The sequence below is a fragment of the Macadamia integrifolia genome, chromosome 12 (assembly GCF_013358625.1).
Source record: "Macadamia integrifolia cultivar HAES 741 chromosome 12, SCU_Mint_v3, whole genome shotgun sequence".
Taxonomy (NCBI): Eukaryota; Viridiplantae; Streptophyta; class Magnoliopsida; order Proteales; family Proteaceae; genus Macadamia; species Macadamia integrifolia.
The window spans coordinates 29306927-29331925 of NC_056568.1; the positions used below are offsets into that span (position 1 = coordinate 29306927).

At 38.0% G+C, this 24999-nt stretch overlaps 2 protein-coding genes across 4 annotated transcripts; one reads left to right on the forward strand and one right to left on the reverse strand.

The window, feature by feature from the left end:
- The first annotated feature begins 1052 nt into the window (after window positions 1-1052).
- LOC122057811 (DNA mismatch repair protein MSH6) lies at window positions 1053-19056 on the forward strand. 3 transcript variants are annotated; one of them, XM_042620102.1, is made up of 23 exons: window positions 1053-2174; window positions 3139-3235; window positions 3532-3634; window positions 3711-3764; window positions 3872-3946; window positions 5595-5663; window positions 5840-5923; window positions 6597-6788; window positions 8629-9149; window positions 9227-9356; window positions 10241-10332; window positions 10669-10847; window positions 10921-11123; window positions 11223-11324; window positions 13288-13450; window positions 14230-14519; window positions 14620-14757; window positions 16001-16080; window positions 16229-16328; window positions 17063-17189; window positions 17598-18104; window positions 18226-18303; window positions 18867-19056. In XM_042620102.1, the coding sequence occupies exons 1-21, from the start codon at window positions 1304-1306 to the stop codon at window positions 17846-17848; spliced, it is 3921 nt and encodes a 1306-aa protein (XP_042476036.1). In that variant the 5' UTR covers window positions 1053-1303; the 3' UTR covers window positions 17849-18104; window positions 18226-18303; window positions 18867-19056. The 3 variants fall into 3 exon arrangements, with proteins under 3 accessions (XP_042476036.1, XP_042476037.1, XP_042476035.1); XM_042620103.1 differs by lacking the exon at window positions 18867-19056 and adding an exon at window positions 18408-18553; XM_042620101.1 differs by lacking the exon at window positions 18867-19056 and having other exon boundaries at window positions 18226-18553.
- A 1062-nt stretch (window positions 19057-20118) lies between these two features.
- On the reverse strand, window positions 20119-23793 carry LOC122057560 (E3 ubiquitin-protein ligase MARCHF7). Its single transcript, XM_042619699.1, has 7 exons — window positions 23251-23793; window positions 23025-23096; window positions 22528-22595; window positions 22285-22438; window positions 21185-21265; window positions 20866-20961; window positions 20119-20289 (listed from the first exon to the last, which is right to left on the reverse strand). Exons 1-7 carry the CDS (start codon window positions 23386-23388, stop codon window positions 20176-20178), a joined length of 723 nt encoding a protein of 240 aa, XP_042475633.1. The 5' UTR covers window positions 23389-23793; the 3' UTR covers window positions 20119-20175.
- Between the last annotated feature and the right edge of the window lie 1206 nt (window positions 23794-24999).

Below are 24999 nucleotides of genomic sequence, written 5' to 3' on the forward strand. Positions count from 1 at the left end.
TCTTCTTCTCCAGCTCTATGTGCGCAAAGGTGAAACGCAGAGCTGAAAGAGGGCGAGTTTATTTTATCGGGAACTTGAGAATGAAGTTGTAAAATCGTTCAATTTTTTGAACTTTTGGAACGAAACTTGTTGGACAGAACGACAATTTGTTGTTCCGTCTTTGGTCCTTCAAATCATTTTTTTTTTCAACTTTTGTTTCAAAAAAACTGAAATACATCATATGGTTGCCAAACAGTTTTTTGCACTTTTTCGTTCTATTGAAACGAAAAAAATGGTAGAAACGTTTTTTAGAACGATACCAAATGGGCTCTTAGTGTTACACAGTTTGCATGGAGAGAATTTGTCACATTAATTGATAAACCAGAGCTAAAGACAATTTATTGACAGCCTAGCCATATTTGGATCTGAATTCCAAAGCTTTGATTCTTTGGAGATGGATTACTTATGCATCTCATCAAGTATATATAATAAATGAAAGTAAAGGGAAAATATTATATTTGGAGATAAAGCAAGAACCTGGCCCAACTTGATAGCTTTATCTATAATTTATCTTTCAAAGGGATTTTTAAATATTTTTAAAAAGAAAAATCAACCAAGGAACTTTAGAATCTAGGGACTTTTTGATGAAAGGAAGCCCGTGGGTATTCAACAGCTTCTTGCATTTTATATCCCCAGCAACAATTCCTTTATGTGTAGCTTTATACATTCAGACTAAGGCAATGTCAGAAGCAAAAGCTTTTGTAACAATGGAGAAAGTCTCAACAATCATAAGCTCTTCATTCTCGATTTCTACCATGCTCGAATTGTGGAGTTGCATGTATTAGACTCACGTAAGATCATGGTAATCGAAATTGCCACATCTTAGCTCTGATACCATTTGTTGAAACTTTGGTAAAACTCATACTTAAAAGTTAGCTACTTACAAGATTCGATTGGGTTAAAAACAAATCGGTTTCCCCCTGGTTCAGGTTGAACTCGTTCGGCCGGTGGTCCAATTGCTCGCCCGACCCGCCAAAGGCCCCGAGAGGGAGAGGGAGAGAGAGAGAGAGAGAGAGGGAGCGCCTCTGTGAGCAACGAAGGAAGGGTGCGTAGTACGCGCCCAAGTTCCCGCCAAACCTCCGCAACTGAAAGTGTTCCTCGTATTTCCTTCTCAACTTCCCGCCACCAGTCCGACCTTATATTATCATTTCACTTGCCACAACTTAGCAAGATTTCTGCTTCGATCTTCCGAAGCGACATTTTCTCCACTCCGCTTTGATTAAGACCAAAAAAAGCTCCTCCTCTGCTGTTCACCGCCATCTGAATGGCGCCTTCACGTCGTATCAGCAACGGCCGATCTCCGTTGGTCAACCAACAACGCCAAATCACAACTTTCTTCTCACCCAACAAGACCTCAACTTCTCCTTCTTCGGCTTCTCTGGCCGTTTCGAAGCAAAAACTTAAGCCTGACCCGGCTAACCCTAACCCTTGCCCTTGCCCTAGCCCTAGCTCTACTCCTACCACTACTCCGCCGACAAAACAGAAGAAACCCCTGTTGGTCATTGGTCCTTCTACTAATCTGTCTCCTCCTACACCTTCTCCACATGTGTTGAAGACGCCTGATTCTGGGAAGAAATTGTATGGAGAAGAGGTTGTCGGGAAGAAAATTAAGATTTATTGGCCATTGGATAAGTGCTGGTACGAAGGTTGTGTTAAATCATTCGATATGCTATCTTGTAAACATTTGGTTCAGTATGATGATGCTGAAGAGGAGGCTTTGGATCTTCTGAAAGAGAAAATTGAGTGGGTGGAGGAGGTGCCGAAAAGCTTTCGCCGGTTACGTCGAAATTCAGTACCGGAGAATGTAGTCTTAGATGTGGAGGAGAATACGGAAGAGGGAAGCATAGGAGATGATTCTACTGATGAAGATTGGGGGAAGAATGTGGGGAAGGAGATGGTTGAAGATGATGATTCAGAAGAGATGGATTTTGATGATGATGACGAGGAGGAAGTAAAGAGCATGAGAGTATCAAACAGCAGGAATAATGGGTCGAGAAAGAGAAAAACTCTCGAACAGGAAAAGCAGGGTTCTGATAAGAAGATTAAGGGTGGTGAAAATGTACATAAGAGTGTTTCGAAAGCTTCTTTGGGTGACAATGGAATCAAATTAGTGGAGCCCGTGAATAATGCTGAAAGTAAGTGAGTTTCATTTGGCCTTGGATTACAGAATAAATTCGACCATCTTGGTGTTGATGAAACTGAAAATAGGTGTTTACTTGAGATCTATTTAAAGCACTGAAAATTTGCCCCAGGTGGTTCCGATAGGAATAATGCTAGCTGTCCTGTATATCCCTAAGTTTGGTCATGGATACTAGAGGTTGTTTCTCTTAAACATGTTGATTTATTATTGCCTATGGTCTATAATGACCATTTAGTGGGCAATGGGCATGTTGCATATGTCAACTTTCTCCAGGTTAGAGTTTTGACCCTATTGTTTTTCTCTGACTTGTGCTATATAATGAGAACTGCTATCAAGACCAGCTGTTTTCTACTGGTTTTATGTGTTAACTCTTCGATTATCTCATGCACCACTTTTACTTCTATGATGAGTGGAGATGTGCTTGTATGCATATTGGAATAGAGTAGAAGATTTGGTATTCCAGCTAGCTGGAACAACCTTGCTCCCGTGTACTGAGAAAAATAGAAAGAAAAAACAACAGTAAATTAAACGAAGATACATTAGGTAGTCTACTGAGTTATGAGTGTTGCAAATTCCACCTTAGAAAATGAGTGCATATTCTTTGTAGTGTGAACTGTGCAATTGATGGATTCCTTGTCAGAAATCTCTTGTGCTAAGATTAATTTGTTCAATTGATTTGGTCATCCAAGGAACATATATTTTTCTTTATGCTGTTGCTCTTAGTACTTGCCATACTAAAATGGAAAGATCCAAAAAGGTGTGGTGGTAAGGATCGAAATATCGTGCCTTTCTTTAATTTTGGATGCACAGAGTTTGACACTTGGGATTATGCAAATATATGCAACCCCATGTTTTGGTGGAGGCATTTGGCATTGATGGAATGTTGGACCATGTAATATGGAAAGGGACAAATGTTCCCTCCTTTCCTGTGACTGATTTTGGAAAATGTTTCACTGCAGGAGAACATGCGCCTCATATTTTTGACAACAAGTTAACAGGTGATGTTGCAGATCGATTTGGTGCACGTGAAGCAGAAAAATTCCGCTTCCTTGGGGAGTAAGTACTCATATATCTTAACTATCATCTCCCAACCCCCGAAGTAGTTGAATTGTTACCTTGCACTTCTGTCCATGTTACAAGGCTGCTAGATTCCTTGGTTTTTTCCCCTTTTTAATAATTAAAGTTCTCAGATTTCTGCATAGTGGTCCGAGGTTTTAAGACGCTGTCAAGCATCATTTCTAGCCCGAGGTTGCTTTGGTATTGCATTAGCTTGAGGGCCATTAGTATATCACTTATGCTTCCTAGTTTTTTCAATCCCACTAAGTGGATCATAATTTGCTATTTGTCTGCAGAGGACGTAGAGATGCTAAAAGGAGACTTCCTGGGGATGTGAATTATGATCCGAGGACTCTTTACTTGCCTCCTGATTTCTTGAAGGGTTTATCAGGTGGACAGGTAATTGATTGCCACAGATAGTTGGTTCATTGGGGGCTTTTGTGCTTTGTATTTTAATTTGCTTGTTAACCTGTAGAGGCAATGGTGGGAGTTCAAGTCGAAGCATATGGACAAAGTTCTTTTTTTCAAGGTATTGCGGTGGTTCATATTGCCTGAATAATAAATATTCTTTAGTCATACGGTCTTACCGTAAGTGTCATTAAAGGATCATCATTTAAACTTGCCATTTTGGAGCAGATGGGCAAATTTTATGAACTATTTGAAATGGATGCACATATAGGAGCGAAAGAGCTTGATTTGCAGTACATGAAGGTATGCATGATTATTGCTACATTTCCTATTTGATCCTGATGGTTTTTCCCAATGATTACTCTTGGAGACAGCACTAGGGTCTAGTAAAAATCTACTTGTAAGTGTTTTTCTCATTTTAAATTTGTTTATTTTCTTTGCTTCCAAAAGAAATAAAACTCTTCTCATCCCCCCCTTTCACTTCTTGGTTTGTCCCATGCCTTATAATTTTGTACTTATTTTTTTCTGGAAAATAAATTCTGGCTAATGATTGGAGGAGTAAAGGGATTTGGGGATGAGCTTTGTACAGTCTAAAGCCAGCTGATGATCAAATAAAGTTGGCGCAATTCTAGCGTTGAAAACCCCGTTTGGGATCACTATGGAGGAGATGATGGCAATCTGGTAATTAGCCAGATATATCAAGGGACCACTTGGTAGATTGGTAGAAGGATATAAGAGGGATTTATATTTTACAGTGGCAAACTTGGAAAGGATGATAAAATAAGGACAAATGAGGATGAAAGAAGGGAAGGGTTGAAAAAAAAAAAAAAAAAAAAAAAAAAGGGAAATAAGGGTTAGAAAACAACCTATGATTTGAGGTTGTCTTCAACCTCTCGGCTCCTTAACCAGCGACAAACCAGCTTTAGGAAATTGAAAAAACTCTCTCATTTAATCACTGAAGGACTCGAGATTTAAGGATTAGATAGCTGATCCCATGTACTCTGAAACTCAATCAAGAATCCTTTGAAACAAAGCTTTGGAAATTAACAAACTAATTCTGAAACTAACCCATGTGGAACTTCTGAGTCAGCTTTGATTGCCGAGTTCGATCTGATAACAAAGGAGGAGTTGGGAAGCCAAATCCTAGGGTTTGGATCTGCAGTGGAAGGAGAACCCTCACCCAAGATATTGGACCAAACCACCTTGTGATAATGTGTCGGAAGTTAATTTTTCAGTCTAGCTGGATCGCAAGTTGCATGAAATTAAAAAGAACGGTATCAGAAAGATAATAGAAGAAAACATATGATAAAGATGAGAGAATCAGAAGAGGATTAGAGCAAGGGAAAAGGAGAAAAAGAGAGGAAATGAAGGAGTCAGAACTGCAGGTTGGGGGGGGGCAAGAAGAAGAGCTCCACAGCCAACCGGCTGCCTTAGGCCACACAGGCTTCAACCAAACAAATAAACTCAATTCATTCCAATCACCCTTTGCGTAAAGGTTGCTCACATATATAAAAGGCATACCCAGTATACGAGTCTCCCACTGTTTTGGGTTTTGGGAAGGGTCATAATATATGCAACCTCATCCCCACTTCATGGAGAGGCTGTTTCACATATATAAAAGAAAAAAAGAAATAAAATTTTCTAACCAAACTTTAAAACTGAAATGGAAGTAAAATAAAATCCTATCTCCTAGTTGCTACTAATGTATCCAGCTTCCTACCAAAATAAAATAGAATAAAATAAAATAAAGGATTACAATATCAACCCAATTTTACACCTTAGAAGTCTACTAGACCCAAATCAGATTTGGACCTGTTCTTGGTCTGGGCTTTGAAACAGGTTCTGGCCAAGCATCAAAGTTCTTTAAATTTAGCTATTCTTTGTTTTTTCCCACCTTTTTCATGTTTGTATTCCTGCTACTTATTGATTATCTTTGGGCTTATGTTTCCAGGGAGAGCAACCTCATTGTGGATTTCCAGAAAAAAACTTTGCAATGAATTTGGAGAAATTGGCTAGAAAGGTTACTGTGAAAAAGCTTTAGATTTTTGTGTTTTATTCTGTCTTTTTCTTGTGTACGCATTCTTGTTTAAAAATCCCCTGGAGGTCTAGCGTTTCTTTTCAATTTGATGGGCCGACTTTGTGGGTTACATTGTACTTCTGGAGGAGTGCTTTACTTGAGCTGTTTTGACAGAGCAGGGTTACCGAGTTCTTGTTGTAGAGCAAACAGAAACACCTGAACAGCTTGAGCTCCGCCGCAAAGAAAAGGGTTCTAAAGATAAGGTTTGTGTGTATCTTTCATTTTATGCTTAGGAATTGATAGATGCTTCAAAGTACTGACCTTTCACCAGAACATATGTGGTACAAGCTGTGGTGGGTCCAGGGAATCCAGTTATCGTACTTCACCTAGAAGGTCTTCTAGCCAAAAAATTCACCAAATCAGACGATCTAAATATCTGAAGTTCACCTTTATTCATGACGTAAAGAATGTTTATTTTTAATCTGACTCGTGTTTTGGTTGTGCGGAAGTGTTATCAGTTGGAGTAGGATAATCTGCACTGCACCGCTGCTACTTACTAGTGCTACAGTGCAGGTTTTCCTGGGCCTTCAATTAATAACACTTCCCAAAGCACCTCAATTAGCTTTTTCTCAACTTATCACCTATTTGGAGTCACTCATCCATCTCAACATCCTTGTCCTGGTACTCTTTTATTATTTATGTCATTTTTTGTATGAAATATGACATTAAAAAAAGTTGAATGGCAAATCAGGGTTTATTTACCATGACCATTAAGTTGGGACAACACTTGGTTGAGTTTAGTAATTTCTTTGTGTGCATTTTCTCTACTGTTATTATAAGTTCTCATTTTATGTCGATAGTTGATACATGACCTAATGTTGAATTTATTGTGTTTGCATGACAATTAACTGTTGAAATTCTATCTTGTCTTTAAAGGTTGTGAAGCGTGAAATTTGTGCTGTGGTTACAAAAGGAACGCTGACTGAAGGAGAGATGCTGTCAAACTCCCCTGATGCTTCTTACCTGATGACAGTGACTGAAAGCCAGACTTTGGGGGACCAAGAAGAGGGCATAGTTGTTGGTGTTTGTTTGGTTGATGTTTCGACAAGCAGGTTTATGCTCGGACAGGTAAACACTCTTCAGTTTATCCATATACTTCCTTTTCCTTCTCCACTGCTATGATATATGGCCTCCTTATCATGGAATGGAAATATAATTACATGGTTTTGGAAACAAGACTTGGAGTCCAACTGGACTATTGGCTGTTTCCCAGTAGGGGTGGTGGTCTGCGTCTGATTGTCAGTTTGACCATGGTATTCATAATTGTAAGACAAGCAAGCAGACACATCATTTTTTTGGAAGTAGAAACTGAATTTTATTGGTAGAGAGCAAGAGAAATAACATACAAGGTCACATGGAGTGGCACCTAAGGTTACAACATAGAATTACAGCTGTCAAAACCCAGCCTACGGCCCAAACTGGGAAGCAACCTGAAGTTCTCTAATCATATAATGTAAGGCCCCGCAATCCAGCCCGACCTTCCTGCACCTTGCTTTGCCAAATCATCAGCCACAGAATTGGCTGACCTTGGCTTCCAAATGAATGAGCAGTTGACTTGTGTAGCCAAGAAAATCATATGCGATAAACACACATCATTTCTTCTCTCATCCTGTAGAAAACAATACTTGCCTCTTTTTCACCCTCAAAAAAGTGAATCTTCTCGTCCTGCAATCCCTTTTCCCCGAGAAGAAGTCAAATACTCTTCCTAAAGGTTAACCATTGGTATTGGTGAATCCTTTTGCCCTACCAATCTGTAACCTGGATCTGCTTTTGGTAAGCCAGGTCCACTGACTGGCCTCTTGTCTGAAAATAGGGTCAAGCAAGGTTTTAGTCTGAACCTCAAAATTGTGTTGGATAAACCTATAAAAAAATGAGTAGGATAAAGGTCTGCTGATTTGAACAAACTGGGTGCAGCTGTCTGGATCTAGTATGTTGACATTTAATTAATAATTTGTTGGATATGTTTTACCTTAGTTGGTTAACAACCTGTGTTATAACCCATTGTTGTATACTCAAACCCAATGATGATATATTTTTTAATATCAATTTACCTCAAAAATGTACTTTCTTTTTTATACAATCAGCAATCACCAGAAAAATTCGTCTTGTAAAAGTTTTTGTTTTGGGTTTTTATGATGTTGGTTGGCAACCTGATACATTTTGAATACTTATTGGTGAATGAAATTTTGTTGTTGCCGATTAAAAACACTTGACGCACCAATCCTCTCCTTTTACTTACAGTTTAGACTGGCAATAGAAAAACACTGGTGCAGTTAATTACAAAATGAAATGAATGAATGAATATAATAAATATTAACTGGAGGCTATAAAAGTACACAGATATAGATTTTGATCAAAACTATGCATGTCTGACTGTTTGGTCAATCCTGATTTCAAAACTATGCATCAGTCATGTAATCTGTCAATGCTCTACAAAGATGTGATAACCAATCAACTGATCCTTAACCATGTTATCCGTGGACTTGTCTATTCTTGGTCTGTCTTCTGCATGTTTTCTGGTTATCAACTTTAACAAGTTTATTCATTGCCATCGTCTTGGATTGATTTTTGTCTTAGAAATGCTTCTACTTGAATAGATCCAAGCTGCTGCATGTGCATGAGTCATCTTTTGTTCTTCATACACCGTGGTTAAGATTTATCTGCTCCACCTTTTGAAATATTGGTCCATCTTACAGAAATTTTGATTTTATAAAGGGGTCTTCGTTTAGCTAGGTAATCTATTGATTATTTAATTGAATTTTCATTACTTTGTGTATATGTATTAATTGAATCTCACCATTATTTGTATATGTGTGGTGAGGATGGGTCTGTTTGTAATTCTGTATGAGGAAGTGTATGTCCCTATGCAGACATGATGCGCTTTGACTAATTATCCTTTCTTGAACAGTTTGGAGATGATTCAGAGCGCAGTTCCTTATGTTCCCTATTGTCTGAGCTAAGGCCTGTTGAAATTATAAAGCCTGCTAATTTTCTTAGCCCTGAAACTGAGACAGTTTTAATGAGAAACACAAGGAGTCCTCTAGTCAACAGTTTGGTGCCAGTCCTGGAATTCTGGGACAGTGAGAAAACTATTGTTGAAGTCAGAAATATTTACAAGCAACTTAACGATCAAACAACATTGGGATCTGGTTCTGATGTTGCAGAGGGTTCAGAGTGTCTACCAGATGTCTTGGCTGAGTTAGTGAGTGCAGGCAAGAATGGAAGCTGTGCAATTTCTGCATTTGGAGGCTGCCTTTTCTATCTTAGACAGGCTTTTTTGGATGAGTCATTGCTTAGATTTGCAAAGTTTGAGCTACTTCCATGCTCAGGTTTTTGTGATATTCTTCAAAAACCATATATGGTAATTGATGCACCTGCCCTTGAGAACCTTGAGATGTTTGAAAACAGCCGAAATGGAGGTTCCTCAGGGTAACTTCTCCATTCTTATTAATCCCTCTCCCTCCCTCCTGTTTGACCTTCTAAGTCAGTTTTAATTGTCTATGTAGGACACTTTACGCACAACTTAACCACTGTGTTACCGCATTTGGAAAACGGTTGCTCAAAAATTGGCTTGCAAGACCACTATATCATGCAGGGTCAATCAGGGAACGCCAGGATGCCATAGCAGCTCTGAAGGTGAGTGAGATATAATGTGCTTATCTTTCTAATATCATCAAGCTTCCTAATGAATGAGGTTTGTGTAGTGAATGCATGTATATGCAGCTCTGAAGGTGAGTGAGATATAATGTGCTTATCTTTCTAATATCATCAAGCTTCCTAATGAATGAGGTTTGTGTAGTAAATGCATGTATATCATTCAAAGCCCTCAAATTCTCATTGACATCTGCCATTAGACATCCACAATATCAAACGGATGAGCTTGAGCATAGCTATGGTTTCCTCTGACATATGTTGATTATCATGTTGGAAGTGCAACTATTCTTCTTTCTTATAATTAGGCTCCCATCTTCTTCTGTAGAGCTGTGTCCTAGTCTCTCATCTTTATTGTGTCTGTACAGTTTGTTTAATCAGTCTCCCCTGTTACTTTAGGTATTTAAGCAGATTCTGTCCTGATTTTTATGAATAAGATATGACAATATGTATGATATTTCCATGATATATTTAAAAATCTCATGCTTCATAGAATAACTTTTGCTACTTGTGAAACTTATGGCCTTCTGTTATTCTGAATGAGAGTTTGGGTTTGTAGGATATTTCCGTATACTAGTGATTTTTAACCCTAAGGATGGCTCCAAATGTTCTTGGAAATTCTAAGTTACACTTTTTGACGTGTGCTTATTTTGTGTTTGAGTGTGTATTGATTGGTTGATCATTTACAGACTGCTACGTTTGTTAGATTTTCTACTTGCTTTCAAAATATCCCATTCAGGTTTCCAATCTGGTCAATGTATGTTAGGGTGTTATTGCAGGTTTAATGCTTATTCCTACAGGTTTAATGCTTATTTTTACAGGTTAATGCTTAACATAATTGTACTAATGAGATATGCTAAACCTTACAGGGAGTTAATCTGCCATCTACACTTGAATTTCGGAAAGATCTATCTAAACTTCCAGACATGGAAAGGTTGCTTGCGCGCCTCTTTGCTAGCAGGTAAATAAAACAGCAAGAATTTGAAGGTCTTGGTAAGGGTCGTAAGACTGGTACACAATTGAGTGGTGCAGTTGCTGTAAAAGCGGTCTAATCTTAGAACGGAACTGCAACTGTTTTAAATTAATGTTTCTTTGGCCCAATTGTACTAAGTGGATTGTATAATTGCAACTGCAATGTATACCAAATCGCAGTTGGAGCCCACAAAAGATCACAGTAGAATCCATTCTTGGGGGTTCAGCCTTAACAGCAGTCATGTTTTTATACAAGATGCTTATTGATGATGCCATTTTCTGATTTTTTTTTTTTTTTTGGGACCATTATTTGGATTCAATGCAGTGAAGCTAATGGAAGGAATGCCAATAAAGTAATTCTTTACGAAGATGCAGCAAAGAAACAACTTCAAGAGTTCCTTGCTACTCTTCGTGGTTGTGTAGTGATGATACAAGCATGCTCTTCTCTTAGTGCGATATTGGAGAATGTTGAGTGTACCCTACTCCATCATTTGCTGACACCTGGTATAGACATTCTGTAATTTGAATTACTGATATTACTTTTGTAGTATCTTATGTTATTTGCAACAAATGGCAGGCAAAGGTCTTCCTGACATCTATTCGGTTCTAAAGCATTTCAAGGATGCTTTTGATTGGCCAGAAGCTGATCGTTCTGGGCGTATTATACCTCATGAAGGTGTTGATATGGAACATGATTCTGCTTGCAAACAAATTAAAGAAATTGAATCTAGTTTGGTAAAGCACTTGAAAGAACAACGCAAAGTACTTGGGGATGCTTCAGTAAGTCCTTCCTGAGAAAAATGCATGATCTTACTTTTTTAATATTGGGATATAATGTGGATTCAGTGAGAAGATAACTAACTTTTGGTTCTTGTATAGATCAATTATGTTACAGTTGGAAAAGAGTTATATCTTCTAGAAGTACCTGAGAGTTTGCGAGGGAATGTCCCTCGGGATTATGAATTACGGTCATCCAAAAAGGTAAAATTGTATGAGGTGTAGTGATATGTTTCCTGGTTACCGAAAGAACTTTTGTATCCTCCTATTTTGTAGAATGAAGTACAATTCCCTTGCTTTATATCTCCTTAAGTAAGGGCTTGAAAATGTCTACCTGAAGTTGGAGTTTGGAACTGTACTCACAGCAATTTTCATTCCTTTGAAAATAGGGATGCATTATCTTGGCATTTGCTTCAAAATGGACTCAATTTTGGTTCTAACTTCTAAGTCATTAATGATGTAATGAGTGGGATCTCACTGAAGATTTTGGCATGGTGAACTTTCACCTGTAATGAGATTCAATTTCTGATGAATGCTTGTAATTTCCGAAATCAATACCAATAACAGATGTTGTACAAACCGGAAATTCTAAATCTGGCAAGGAACGAAAGTTTCCTTATATTGGCGCATCGTGTGCAAATGATTGGAGGCAACTTCGAATTATCTCTTCATTTTGAGATGTTAGAGATGTTTGCATTCCTTTGATACATGGGAATGCTTTTTGTAGAAACGAAATCCTATTCACAGTCCAGAAAATGAAATGGAAATTGGAAACAATCACACAACCACAACACAAAGATTTACGTGGTTTGACGAAGTGCCTATGTCCACAGATAGTGGAAAACAGTTTTCATTGACAATGGAGAAAGGGTTACAATCTCTCTTCCTCACGCTTATCTGTGTTTACAATGAATTCACATTCTCCCTAATAACCCCCCATTGCAACAATTTATGGGGAAACAAAGAGATACAAATTTCCTAAATTACCCCCATGTAAGCCTCAAACGGGCTTTTATGGCCCTTCAGAGGCAGGCGGGCAGCCCACAACCCACTCCACATATTTCAAGACATCGAAATTCAATCCTCAACATTTTCTTCTTGTGTGGCTTGTATATTCTGTCATTTTGATTCTGTTATCTTTTCTCATGAATAAATTATTAAAATTGATTTTCTGGCCCAGGTAAATTTCAATATGGAGATGCTATGGGAAAAAGGGAATTATAGTTAAGCAATGAAAATAAGGTTTATTTGGAGCTTTTGGTTCATAATAAGCAGTTCGGAACCTATATCATATGGACACCTAATCAATTAGTTTTTGTTGGACACCCTATATCCATGCTAAACATTGGCAAGGACACTCTGTTTTCTCTATAACCCTCTATAATTTTCACAGCAGGTGACATGTCAGCCACTTGATATCCATGCTGGATGTCTTTGATTGCCTTATCAGTCTCGTTGGAGTCTGGAACTATGGGATAGGTTTTGTAGAGGGTTACTTGGTGGTGGCCAAGATGCTTTGGAGATTGGTTGCGTTTAAGGCTTTGGGAGGGAAAAAGATAAGGACCTAGCCTCTTGTCAATCCTTTCATTTTGGTTGTTGGAGATTTGGATTAAATGATTGAATTAGATATGTCATACTTTTAATTCAACTGGTAAACTAAAGTGATACTTATTCTAGCAATAGTTGTATGGTTCTCTGTAAAATTGTTATGTAAGTTGAAGCCATTACACTTATCTTTTGAAGCTTTCATAGCATAAACAATGCTTGACTACCTTCATATTTAAAAATTTCTAGTCTAAATCAAGTGGTATAAGCTCCCTATGGGGAAAAAAGGGTAAAGGTGAGTTGTTGCTAAATTATTGTTTCGCTTGATATTAGCCTATTTAGGTGCTCTCAATTGTTATTTGCTTGGATTATAGAAAATGCTGAAATTTGGTCTGGTTCACCATGACTTATAGAGCCTATGGATAATATGACACATGGATAACTTGCCATAGACCTGCTGACTATTTTAAACAATATTCTTATGATGGTATAGTGAATTTTAGGTGTCTATTCATGCCTATTTTGCTGTCATATAAATTTCAGTTGGTTTTTATCTTCTGTTTGTTGAATGATTATGTATTTGTGGGTCCAAAATGTACTCGCACGAACACTGGAAATGCAGGGATTCTTCAGGTACTGGACTCCGAAAATTAAGAAGTTACTGGGAGAGCTTTCTCAAGCTGAAGCTGAGAAGGAAACTAAATTGAAAAGTATTCTACAGCAGCTGATTGGGCAATTCTGTGTGCATCATATTGAGTGGAGGCAGTTGATTTCTGTAACTGCAGGTACACCTATCCTGTCTTGCACAGTGGAGCCTGTTCTTACATTCATTTGGTATTACTGACCATATAGCTACATACTTTTGGTGCAGTTTTGTCATATGCATGCGTAGTACTTTCTCTTTTTGTGTTGTAAGATCTTTATCCTCAAAAGTTGTATTGTTTTGCTTGTTCAGCTACTTCATTGAGGCTTTGAAAAAAATTCTTGACTGTCACCACCTCTGCATTCCTCAGAACAGAGATCCCCTTGTTGATCTAACAGTTCAGTGTCTGGAAGAATCCAAGTTTGATGTGATGAGAATGCAAAGTCAACATTGTTTTCACTTTGCATTTATGGCTTAATGTGTTGTTTTTGCTGTAGTGTTGCATCATGGTTTCTATCCCACATCAGTTGTTTCTAGGTCTTCCAAAGTCTTTTATTTATATAACAGTTGTCTTGGTTGTTATCTTCAATATAGCCAAGATACAGTATCATGTCATGTGGTGCTGTTCTCTTGAAGTACTGCAGAATTATGATGTCAGGAATTTATTTCTCTTTATCCCTTTGCTTTTATTATAATATCTTAACAGTCTGTTGTTTGTGATAAAAGGGTATCTTACGATTGAGCATTCCTAGATACGATAGAATTTTTGTGCCCTAATTGTCTCTTTTGTTGCTGTGTTTACAAACTATATGTAGTTCGAAATTTCAAGGGAGCCATTAAAAGAAATAATTGCTGATTCTGAGAAAGGTATTCACTATCTTGCATCATGGATGACTGACAATGGACTGGTATTTTTTACAGAACTGGATGTTTTGATCAGTCTAGCTGTTGCAAGTGACTATTACGAAGGAAATGTGTGTCGTCCAGTTATTTTACCTTCATCATGCTCAAGCCAGTTTCCAAGCTTGTGCGCAAAGAGTTTAGGACATCCTGTTCTTAGAAGTGATACTCTAGGCAAGGGTACATTCGTACCTAATGATGTTATTATTGGTGGTTCTGAACATGCTAGCTTTATCCTTCTCACGGGTCCGAACATGGGTGGGAAGTCAACTCTTCTTCGTCAAGTCTGCATGGCTGTGATACTGGCACAAGTAATGTTCTTTGCTCTTTTGGAACAAAGACACAAGTGGAGTTCTCTGTTTGATTTTGTAATTTTTGTTCATGTGTCATTACTTGGTTGTTCTACAACAGCTGGGAGCAGATGTCCCTGCAGAAAGCTTTCAACTGTCTCCTGTGGATCGAATTTTTGTTCGAATGGGAGCGAAAGATCATATTATGGCAGGCCAAAGTACATTCTTTACAGAACTTTCAGAAACTGCAGCCATGCTGGTGAGTTTTGGAGCAACACATTTTTGAAACTTATGGCTGTTGTATTGGCAAGGAGGGTGCTTCCCTGCTTGACTGGTCTCGCATTAATTCTCTAGCTTTTTGTAGTTTGTTGAAAGAAAATAAAAAAGTACCAGGAGGCATGGTTTAAAATATCTGCAATACCGATACGATACCCTCTGATACGTATCTTAAATTTAGCCGACCGATATGGTGACCGATACCGATACTTTAATACTTGCCAGGAGGGAAAATATGAGAGATTATAAAATATCATATGTTACCTAAATAAGTAATTGTTAAGTATGATTTTGCTTCATATTGTCAAAGCTCACACCATGCTGCTCCTATTAAAGCTGGGTAGGTTGGACTGCTTATTTTAATTAATCCTTCTTTAATGATTGGGTAGTTTTCACTATCGCTTATCCAAGAGAAGTCCCACCAATGTCCATGTCCAAAATTTTCCGTTGGTGGGTCATGTTTAGCAGTACAGTTCTTTCTATGTTCAGAGACAGAATTAGTAGAATATAGGTAGACTTGTATACCAAGAGCTTTTAGGTGTTAAATCCAAGGATGATCTTTTTCCCTTATCCATTTGATAATCCATGGGAAGATATAATTTATGCTTTCATGGCATTCTTTCTAATTTTAAGTAGAAGAAAGTGCTTCTTTAAAGACAAATTTTCTTTGAAAAAGTGTGTCCATTATCTCTAAGGAATCAAGCATCGTATCATCTAGTCCCCCCCCCCCCCCCCTCACTTTGGGTTTGTCCCCGTCTGGTTTTTGTCTCCCCTAGCTCCTCCCTTGTATATTCTTCTCTAGCTTGGTAATGAATTTATTTATTTATTTATAAGAAAATGTATCATATCATACCAGTTCATATCGGCCCCGTATTGATATTGGGAGGCACCGATACAATACTGAGCAGATTCAATACGTAAAAATAAAAAATATTGTATCTTTCATATATTGATCAATACGTGTGGATACAAGATCGATACACTCAATGCACCTTGATACGCTTCCTTCAATCCTGCCAAATTGAAACAGTAAAGAGGGATACGAAACCAAGTGCAACTTAAGGCCTTGGAAATCTGTTTTCTCTTTGATCTAAGATGGGGGAACTCGTCTAGCATGAAAATGACCTAATCTTCACCATTTCAACAAGTTTTTTGCAATGATTTATGCCCCCTCGAACCTTCTCATTTTATTAGTGTGATGAACATCTTTTCAATGATTACTGCAGTCTTCAGCGACTCATAATTCACTGGTAGCATTGGATGAACTTGGACGTGGAACATCAACTTCAGATGGGCAAGCCATTGCGTGAGTGCCATTGCTTGAGAATCTGCCTAAAATGGATTCATGTGTTAACTAACATGGCCTCCTTTAAGAAATTCTCGTTAATGTTTGTATGTAGCTGTTTGTAATTCCCATCAGGGACTAACGTGCTCATTCAAGCTATCCATGGCAGGGAATCGGTTCTAGAGCATTTCATCAGCAGGGTAAAATGTAGAGGGCTGTTTTCTACCCACTATCATCGGTTATCTGTGGACTACCAGAAAGATCCCAAGGTAATTTGTTTCCTATAATTGGTCGATCTACTTTCTTAAACAGTAATACCATCTGTGGGTGCATGTTGTCACACGTTGCCCAAATATCTCAGGATAGCTTATTTCAGAAAATAAGGCTCTAGTACAAAATTTTGACAGGTTACAGTGTTTATTGCTGGCAATGTACTGGAACTTAACATCCATTTTGAGAGTGGTTGACCATTTATCCAGAAGCATAGCCCTGGAGCCCTTTCAATCACCGCTGCTTTGCAGTTTGCACTTGTTTGGGTGACCCCTCACAAGCAAAGCATAATAATCTTTGATAATATAGTGGATGCATGTTTCTTTTGTTTCTTTCTGCTGTGCAAGTTGTTATGATTGTAGGCCATGTCATAGCAAAGTGAGTTCCTGATCGCCACATACGTACGAGCTCCTGTATGTGCCTCTGTGTGTGTATAGCTGGTGCTATGACCACATACTGGGGATTAGGAGCAATTGGTGGGACCCATTGTGGGTCTCTTCTAATGAATTGGATGATTATAACCATCCAATGATTGGATGTGATCTTCTCATTGCTTTGATTTTGATCTGACAAATCATATCCTATGTAGCCTTCTAATTTATGATGTGGATGCCCTGGCATTTGATCTCTGATCATTTAATTACCAATTATTGCAATTATTTGATTTGATACTCATCTGTATTGAATTTCATAAATTCTTTCTGATCCCTTCGTTCTTCCAATTTTTGTAAAGGTGTCCCTATGCCATATGGCATGTCAAGTTGGAAAAGGAGTTGGAGTGGAAGAAGTAACATTTCTTTACAGGCTAACACCTGGTGCATGCCCAAAGAGTTATGGTGTCAATGTTGCACGGTTGGCAGGTATCCCTCATCAGTATTATGTTTTTCAGTAGTACAAAAACCAATTTCTAACCCAGATGCGTTGAACTGTGTAACATAGTCAAGTTAGTAATGCAATTCTGGTCACTTGGTGCTGTCCCATTCCCACTGTGGGGTATATATAAATCAGTAGGAAAAAAATTTCTATGGGGGAGTGTGGCCCCTACACCGAGACACATGGTGGGCCTACCAAATGAAAACCCAAGCCTAACCTGGAATCCAATCAGGCTGGTCCCATACCCTTCCAGTCCCCATTAGGTGCAGGACAGGAATAGTAAGCCACATGATTAATTTCTAAGTTTTGCTGTCTTCTTGGTTGAAAGAAACCAACCTCGGAAACTTTTCTATGTAAACATTGGTTCCCAGTTCTGACCATGGTCAGGATTTCAGGACTTCCTGATCCACTACTTCAAAAAGCTGCAGTCATGTCAAGAGAATTTGAAGCAATATATGGTAAACACAGACAAGAATCTGAATGCAAGTTGTCAGAAAAAGGTCATGATGACCAGATGTCTGATTTTTTCCAAGATTTGGCCTGCATTGTAGCAAATTTAAGTCGCCATGAAATGTGTGAGAGCATGGGTATTAGACAGCTCACTGAACTTCAGCAGAAAGCAAGGTTACTTCTGCAGGGAAATTGAGTCATGGATTTGCTTTGGATTTTGGTCTATTAAGAATTTTGGCAGGTTTCTTTACCTCCCCGATTTGCTTGTGGTTATTTCAAGAGCTTTTCCTAATTTTTCGGGTAACAAAAGGCTCCTTCCACAGCCTAAGTGGCTAAGCAGATGCTAATTTTGTTACTGGAGGTGTGTTTCATACTTCTTTACAGCATTATGCTAGCTTTGCCCAGGCCACTCTGTTGGATTGCTGCGGCATCAATATTTCTATCTTATCTAGGTAAGCCGGGTCATTGTCTATTAATTTGTGATCAATGCTTGGAATGCATCCTTATAGAAGTGAGCTTTGACATCTTTTCTCTTCTTTTTATTCCCTTTTTTGGTTGTTTTCATGGGTGCAGAGAAAGTTATCGCTTGTAAATTGTACAGATAGAAAATCAAGACAGTGCTCCATGTAATCAGTTATAATGTGACACAAGGTATGTTTTGTATCCAGAATGCATCACTGGTTTGATAAAATGTTTGTGATATGAATTTTTGTGAAGCTACTTCTCACTTCTCCATATGTGGTATCCGTATTCAGTACCATTGAACAAACTTAATATGCTATTGGATCTCTGGAGCAGGCTAGACTGGGCATCTTGATAATTACAGTGGATATCTATTGGATTTATATGTCTTATTGTATCGTGAATATAATGTTAATGATATTGTACCATTCTCATTCAAGGTCAGCACAAGTAAGGATGTGAATTTGAAACCGAAATCGAACTAAACCGTTTACACTGAAACCGCAAAACCGTTTAGTAAATGGTTCGGTTCTGGTTTCAAGTTTCAGGCCGATTAGCTAAATGGGTCAGATCCGTTTTATCCGCTTAACCCATAGGTTTCAAACCGAATTGAAACTGTGAAAATCAAACCGTTTAAATCGTCAAAATCAATCTGATTAACCCATATAACGATTAAGTAACTATTAATCTCGTATGAAATTCTTTGGACATTAGTTTTATATTCTATGTAATTGTTTTCTTCCTTTATATAGTTGAGACGGATGAAGAGGAATTATTTGAAGCCTTGGAAGATGTGTTTTTGGAGCCTTCTATTCCTACTTTAGCATCATCCACCACTACTACTGGTGTTCATTAGTAGTTGTGTTTGCATTTCACTTTCTGATGTAATATTTTCTTTTGCTTAGTAGTTTGGTTGTTTTAACAAAACATAATGGTTTTGCATTTCACATTCTTAAGATTGAATCGTTTATCACCAAAAGTAAATTTTAGTAAACATGTGAATAAACTAGTAAATCGATTGTTAACCGTTTAGAAACCGTGGAATAAATTGAAATCGAAACCGTTTAAATTCGTGAAATCAAAACTGTTTAAAGACCATGGAATCGAAATCGTTTACTAAACGGTTGCAGTTTTAGAAAGTGCAACCGTTTTGTAAATGGTGCGGTTTTAGTTTTAGCCAAATAAATGTAAATCAAATCAAATCATACGTTTAAATCGAAGTACGTTTAAATCGAAACCGAGCTGATTAACACCCTTGTTACACCCTTAACCACAAGAATAGGATTCTCAGACATTGAACAAGGAGAAACTAATTGGTTAAGAAGGCACCACTGATTTTAGATATGCTGATCTCATAGTGGCTGATCTCATTCTCCAATTGCATCTCGGATAAAATGTTATTTAGTTTTCTATTCCTACATCCCATGACTGATGTTAAGGTAGGACAGTGAAGCCAGCTTTGTTGCGAGTCTTGCAAAGCCCCAAAATGATTACATGCGGGACTCTGAGGCCTTCGCTTCAATATTGACTATAGATGTTGATAAGAGAAACATGCATTGGCATACATGGATAATGCTCTTGCTTTGAAGGGGATACTGTGGCAGGTGAGATCAAGCCTGCAAGGACTAATTCCGATATGGATTGGATCAGATTCGAAACCAGAAGCCCTAGGATCAGCTGGAATCTGGATTGTTCAAGAGCAATTCCTTTTCAAATCGGCCGATTCTACTGATCTGATTTTGATTTTTAAGACGGTGCTGCTGGGTTGGTCAATCAGAATTTCATTTTAATGTTTAATCTGGTTCAGGGGTGTGGTTTCTTGGCCGATGACTGATTCTGATCCAAGTCGCCAAGTATGCCAATTCGAATCTGATTCTTAGAACCGTGGCCCGCTCCTTTAGAACACGCTATCCAGAGAGTCCCCCCAATACCCCACCAAAAAGATATGGGAGATGCGTCCTAACTTTTTGCCTAACAGAAGAATTTTGGAGGAAAAGATGGAAGGGTACAAAAGAGCACTAAAAAGAATGCTCATGATATAAAAATAAATAATACATTGGTCTAAACAATCATGATTGACGAGTACATTTGGGTATGGACAGTATGGTTTAAGTGTTCATCTTCGTCAGTGTCATCATCTTCATCTACTTGGAGGGGTGAAGTGTCATCAAACTCCTGATACATCAACAAAAATGATCTATGAGCTTCTAAAGAGGCGAGTTTATATCCACTTCAAATGAAACATTCCAATCTTGGGTTAGTTACAATACAACAGTTTTGTAGACTGGGATTTTCCGTTTGTTCTAATTTTGCATGGACCAGGTTTTCCTTCACCATGGCCATCACTACTGTTGGGTTGCATTAGGGAGTCACAATTTCGACTTTGTAAATAACGGGTGAGAGTGTAATAGTGATATGAGCAAAGATTTAGGGGACGGTATCAATCTCTGCCAATACGGATCAGTGGGTATCGGTCGATTTTTCCCTTATTTTTTTTTTATAAAAAGTACTAATTTTTTATTATTTTACCCCTGAAATGATTTGGATAACTCGAAAATCGATTTCAGCCAATATCAATCCGATGCGGCCGGTCCCAAACTGATACTTAAAGAAACCATGGATATGTGACTATTCTCAAGGTCGTATCACTAGTGAATAAAGAATTCTTCCTCTCTATAGGTGAAAGGAAAAAATTTGGTCCATTCTGTAAAATTAACCTTGAAAACATATAATAGAACATGAGGAACTAACCTGATACTGCCTTTGTTGCATCCTTTGAATTGCGGTAATTATTTGCATTATTATATATAGAGGAACAATGATACCACCAGCCCTTAGAACAAGTATCTGCGGAGATCATGAGGAGGCCAAAAAAAAAAAAAAGAAAGGGAGATCAATTATTAGTTAGACCAGAGTGATTAAGTTAATAAAAGTCTGAAGACCATATCATATCATTCAACAAACCCCCCCCACCCCCCCCAAACACACACACACACACATACACAAAAAAGGAGCATCTGGAAAGAAAGTGAAGAGCCTATTATTCAAAAGTGTTCATTATGATACTTACTGTTAGAACTGGGAATTCATGGTGGTCTGTTTCACCAGCAACCAATGCAAGGAGGTGTCTCAAAAGCAAGAGTGTTCCAAGCTGCATTTCATTACAGAAGAAATTAAGATTTGACTTACAAGAAAAGTAATCATTCTGCTGATTAAATCACTAGGGGTCAGGTTTGTGTGTTTGGATCACCTATCCATACATCTATGTTTAGCCATTTAGATAATAACATCTGTTCTTTTTTTCTTTCATGAAAGCTCCTTCATGCACTCCTAATGGCAGGAATTGAGACACATATCACACCTAAACATATGCAAAGAGTAAAAAAAATCTCTTGCCCAGCTGCACTGGGTGCAGTGAACATCTGGTGACTGAGAGTATACCCATGGATGAAAAGACTTCACAAAGAGTGCGCCCGGTAGTAAAAGATCCAAGACACTAGGTTTGGAATCAACTCCATTCATAAATGTGTACAAGGAGTCTCGTGCATTGACTTGCTTTTTTTTATATTGATATCCAAACCAATCCTTATACCTAAAACCGCTTCAATTAGTAAGACAGTAATAATGACCCTGGATGTTGGTTAACCTCTCTCCTACCACTCATGACCTTTTCCTCCATGTGATAGAACGTCAAAGGTTGTAAGATTTCGATGAAAAGAGGCTTTGGATCTTTTTACCAAATTATGGTAACAACTAATAAGAGAATCAAAAACCATAACTTGCGGAAGGAAACGTGCAGGCAACCAGTGCAGGTAGCATCTCAGTGTGGGTCCCCACTCGGCCACTCCCCATTGTGAGTAGATAAAATACCATCCGATGCATTCTCTTTGCTGTGTATTAGCAAGCAGTAGGGTCCACACGTTCCCCCGCAAGTTAGGGTGCCCCCTGAAACAAAGGCTCTTTTTTGCCACCTGGAGAATCACCTAAAGTCACGGTTGGCATCTCGAAGGGTCCCAGGTGCCAACTGTGAGGATCTGATCTGGCAAGTTACATATGCGACACGTGAACCTCTGGATTTGGATTTTGAATTTGAAAAAATGTCTGACTGATACTTTTGATTTGATTGTAAAGATGGGAATTGGGTTTGGGTTTGGGTTTATAGTACGTTACCGTGAGGACCACAAAACGACGGCAAGACGCGCTTCTCTCAGCGGCGGAAGAACACTCGGAGAATTCTGGTTCGGCGGCGACAATCGCCATTAATCCGGGATGCTGAAGCTCCTGCTCTTGCCTCCGTAGTAGATTTGGAACCTCCAAGCTCCCTCTGTTTCAGTTTTTCTTCTGAGGTTAGTCATCTATCGAGTATCAAACTAGTGTAAGACGATGTCCGCGTATTTAGATAACGCGGTTTACCTGATAGTCATCACTACATCGACCTGTTCAGCCTTTTTGGGCGGTGCCGTGTAATCTGGTTCGAACTTCTGCAAATTTTGAAGGAAAAAAAAAAAAAAAAATTAATCTTGACGTTGGAAACTAAAATGGCCGCCAGAAGACTCTCAAATCGAAACACACACAGAAGCAGGAGCAGATTAAACATCCAAATATACCAAGAAAACCTTGATTCCGTTAGCACAAACACAGATGGTAAAAGAGCTCAAAAGGCACAACTTTTATATCGGAAAACACTAAGAAAGCACTTCAAACCAGAATTCCACCTCTGAAATCTTTGATCGCCTCTCACAGAGTTCCAAAACCAGGGGGAGGAAATTGGAAATAGCAGAAAAACAAAATTCCAGTAAGAACTTCACTTTGATAACAGAAGATAAGGGAGGGAGGAATCAAACGGGAGAAGGACGCGAAGTTTTCTAATTTTTTGCTCTGTTTAGCAATAAAATGATGTGGATACAAACCTGGAGACAGATTTCACAAGTCGTGTCACCCTTCTCGTTGCACCATCTCTGTACGCATTCTCGATGTGCAAACTGAAAGGAACCAAACCCAAACAAACAGTCACGAATTTGAATTCAGAGAAACATATAAAAAAAAAAAAAAGGTAGAAAGAACAAAACGGAAAACACGGGATGAAAAAGAAAAAAAAGCACCCCTAAAAGAAGAAATTAAGAACAAATCCTTCACCTTAACAGTTCCAGAACAAGCACAAGGAGCTTCCAATCGATTAGCGCTTCCAACTTCATCGTCATGGCAGATTCTACACTCTGCAATTGAAGAAGAAGAGATTGATTCCTCCACAAACAATACCACTTCGTCTCCCATTTCAGTTTTCCCGTTTCTCTCACTCTCTCTCTCTTTCCGTGGAATCTAAATTCTGGATCCTGGAGAGTGGATTGTAAGTTAAATACTAAGAAAGCAAAAGGGAAAATTCCAAGTTCCAAGCACACCAGCTTCTGGATTCTGGATTGAAAAATACGTCAACAGGTATAGTTGTATAGAAGCGAAAAAATCAAACGAAGAAGGAGGTGGGAGACTGGTTCTTCTTGAAGACTTGAACCCAAACTCTACCCAACTACACAAACATACACACTCTCTACATTACATTTACATTATTACCCTTTGACGTTTGACCCATAAAATAATTTGAAAGGGATTAAAGTGAAACAAACCCCTCTTTAAATATATAGTAAGTTTCTTAATCATAATTTACTAAAGGGTATTTTTGTCTAACCAACTTTTGCTTGCTTTTGTGCTAGACTAATTTATAGTTAATCATTGTACCATTTCTCGTGCCAAAACTAGATACGATTACGACTTTCTTTTTTTTGTGGTCCAAGAGTTCATAGTGAGAGAGAGAACACCCTCATTAGGAAGTAGAGCAAGATACCCTCCAATAATTGCCACGTGGCAGTTATTGTGAGGACTAAAATTTTATAAACTGATGGTCTCCAAGTCAGGGTATCAATTTGGAATCGAAACCAATGACTGAGATTCGATACAATTTTGATGTCATAGACGACATCTTCCATTTCTAAGACAAACTCATTTGATATGTACCAATTTTACCAAACCAAGAATAGTAACTACATATATTTCAAAAAATGGCTAAACTTTTTAGGCTACGTTTGGTAGTCATTATATTCTAGAAATAACGTTTTGCTTCAAAAATAGAATTGTTAGTTTTTATATCAAAATTTCATTTTAAAACAAACAAATGGTGTTTGATGAACCTGTTTCAGGAACAATTACACTAGTTGTTCATTTTATTTGTATTTGGAAGGAAACTGAAATGATAAAACAAGGTTTCGTTGTTCCATCATTTTGCGTTTCTAACATTTTTTTTTCCTTTAAAAAAAAAAAAAAAAATGACACCAAACGTTTTATTCCGTTTTTTCATTCCCATAGAACATAATAACGTCGTTTTTCTGGATGACTATCAAACACAACATTATTGTTAGTTTTGTTTGTAGTGTAAACAGCCATATATTTCATCATTAAACATGTTCATTGGTGAGATTAACATTGTAGTTTAGTTGGCTCATGGTTATTGTATGGTAGTGATTTGGATTTTGTATTTGTACTGAATAGAAGTAATATTTATTTTGAGTAAGAAATTGTATTTGTACTGAATAGAAATCATATTTATACCAGATAGAAGTTGTACTAAAATTGTATAGGGCTCGTTCTGTATTGGTATTGGAAATATATGAATGTTCCGATATGATATGTTTTCGGTATTTACTCCTTATCTCCAAGGTCCTCTATTTACTTGTCAAGTTTCAGTATAATTTGACTTTGCCAAGTGGCAAAATAATATATTAAAATAATAAATATAACAATGGAGTGCATGGCCATACATGGGAGAGATCTTACATAGGAGAAGATACATTGAACCTCTGTATGAAATTTGACATGTGGTCAATCCCCATCAAT

Bases quoted from the DNA above. Each gene is read 5' to 3' on its own strand.
- LOC122057560 (XM_042619699.1), bottom strand. From the start codon at position 23,388: ATGGGAGACGAAGTGGTATTGTTTGTGGAGGAATCAATCTCTTCTTCT. The intron at 22,439-22,527 runs GTAAACCGCGTT...AAACTGAAACAG, and splicing joins GATGTAGTGATGACTATCAG to AGGGAGCTTGGAGGTTCCAA. The intron at 20,290-20,865 runs GTTAGTTCCTCA...TTGATGTATCAG, and splicing joins TGCAACAAAGGCAGTATCAG to GAGTTTGATGACACTTCACC.
- LOC122057811 (XM_042620102.1), top strand. From the start codon at position 1,304: ATGGCGCCTTCACGTCGTATCAGCAACGGCCGATCTCCGTTGGTCAAC. The intron at 14,520-14,619 runs GTAATGTTCTTT...GTTCTACAACAG, and splicing joins TGGCTGTGATACTGGCACAA to CTGGGAGCAGATGTCCCTGC. The intron at 14,758-16,000 runs GTGAGTTTTGGA...TGATTACTGCAG, and splicing joins CAGAAACTGCAGCCATGCTG to TCTTCAGCGACTCATAATTC.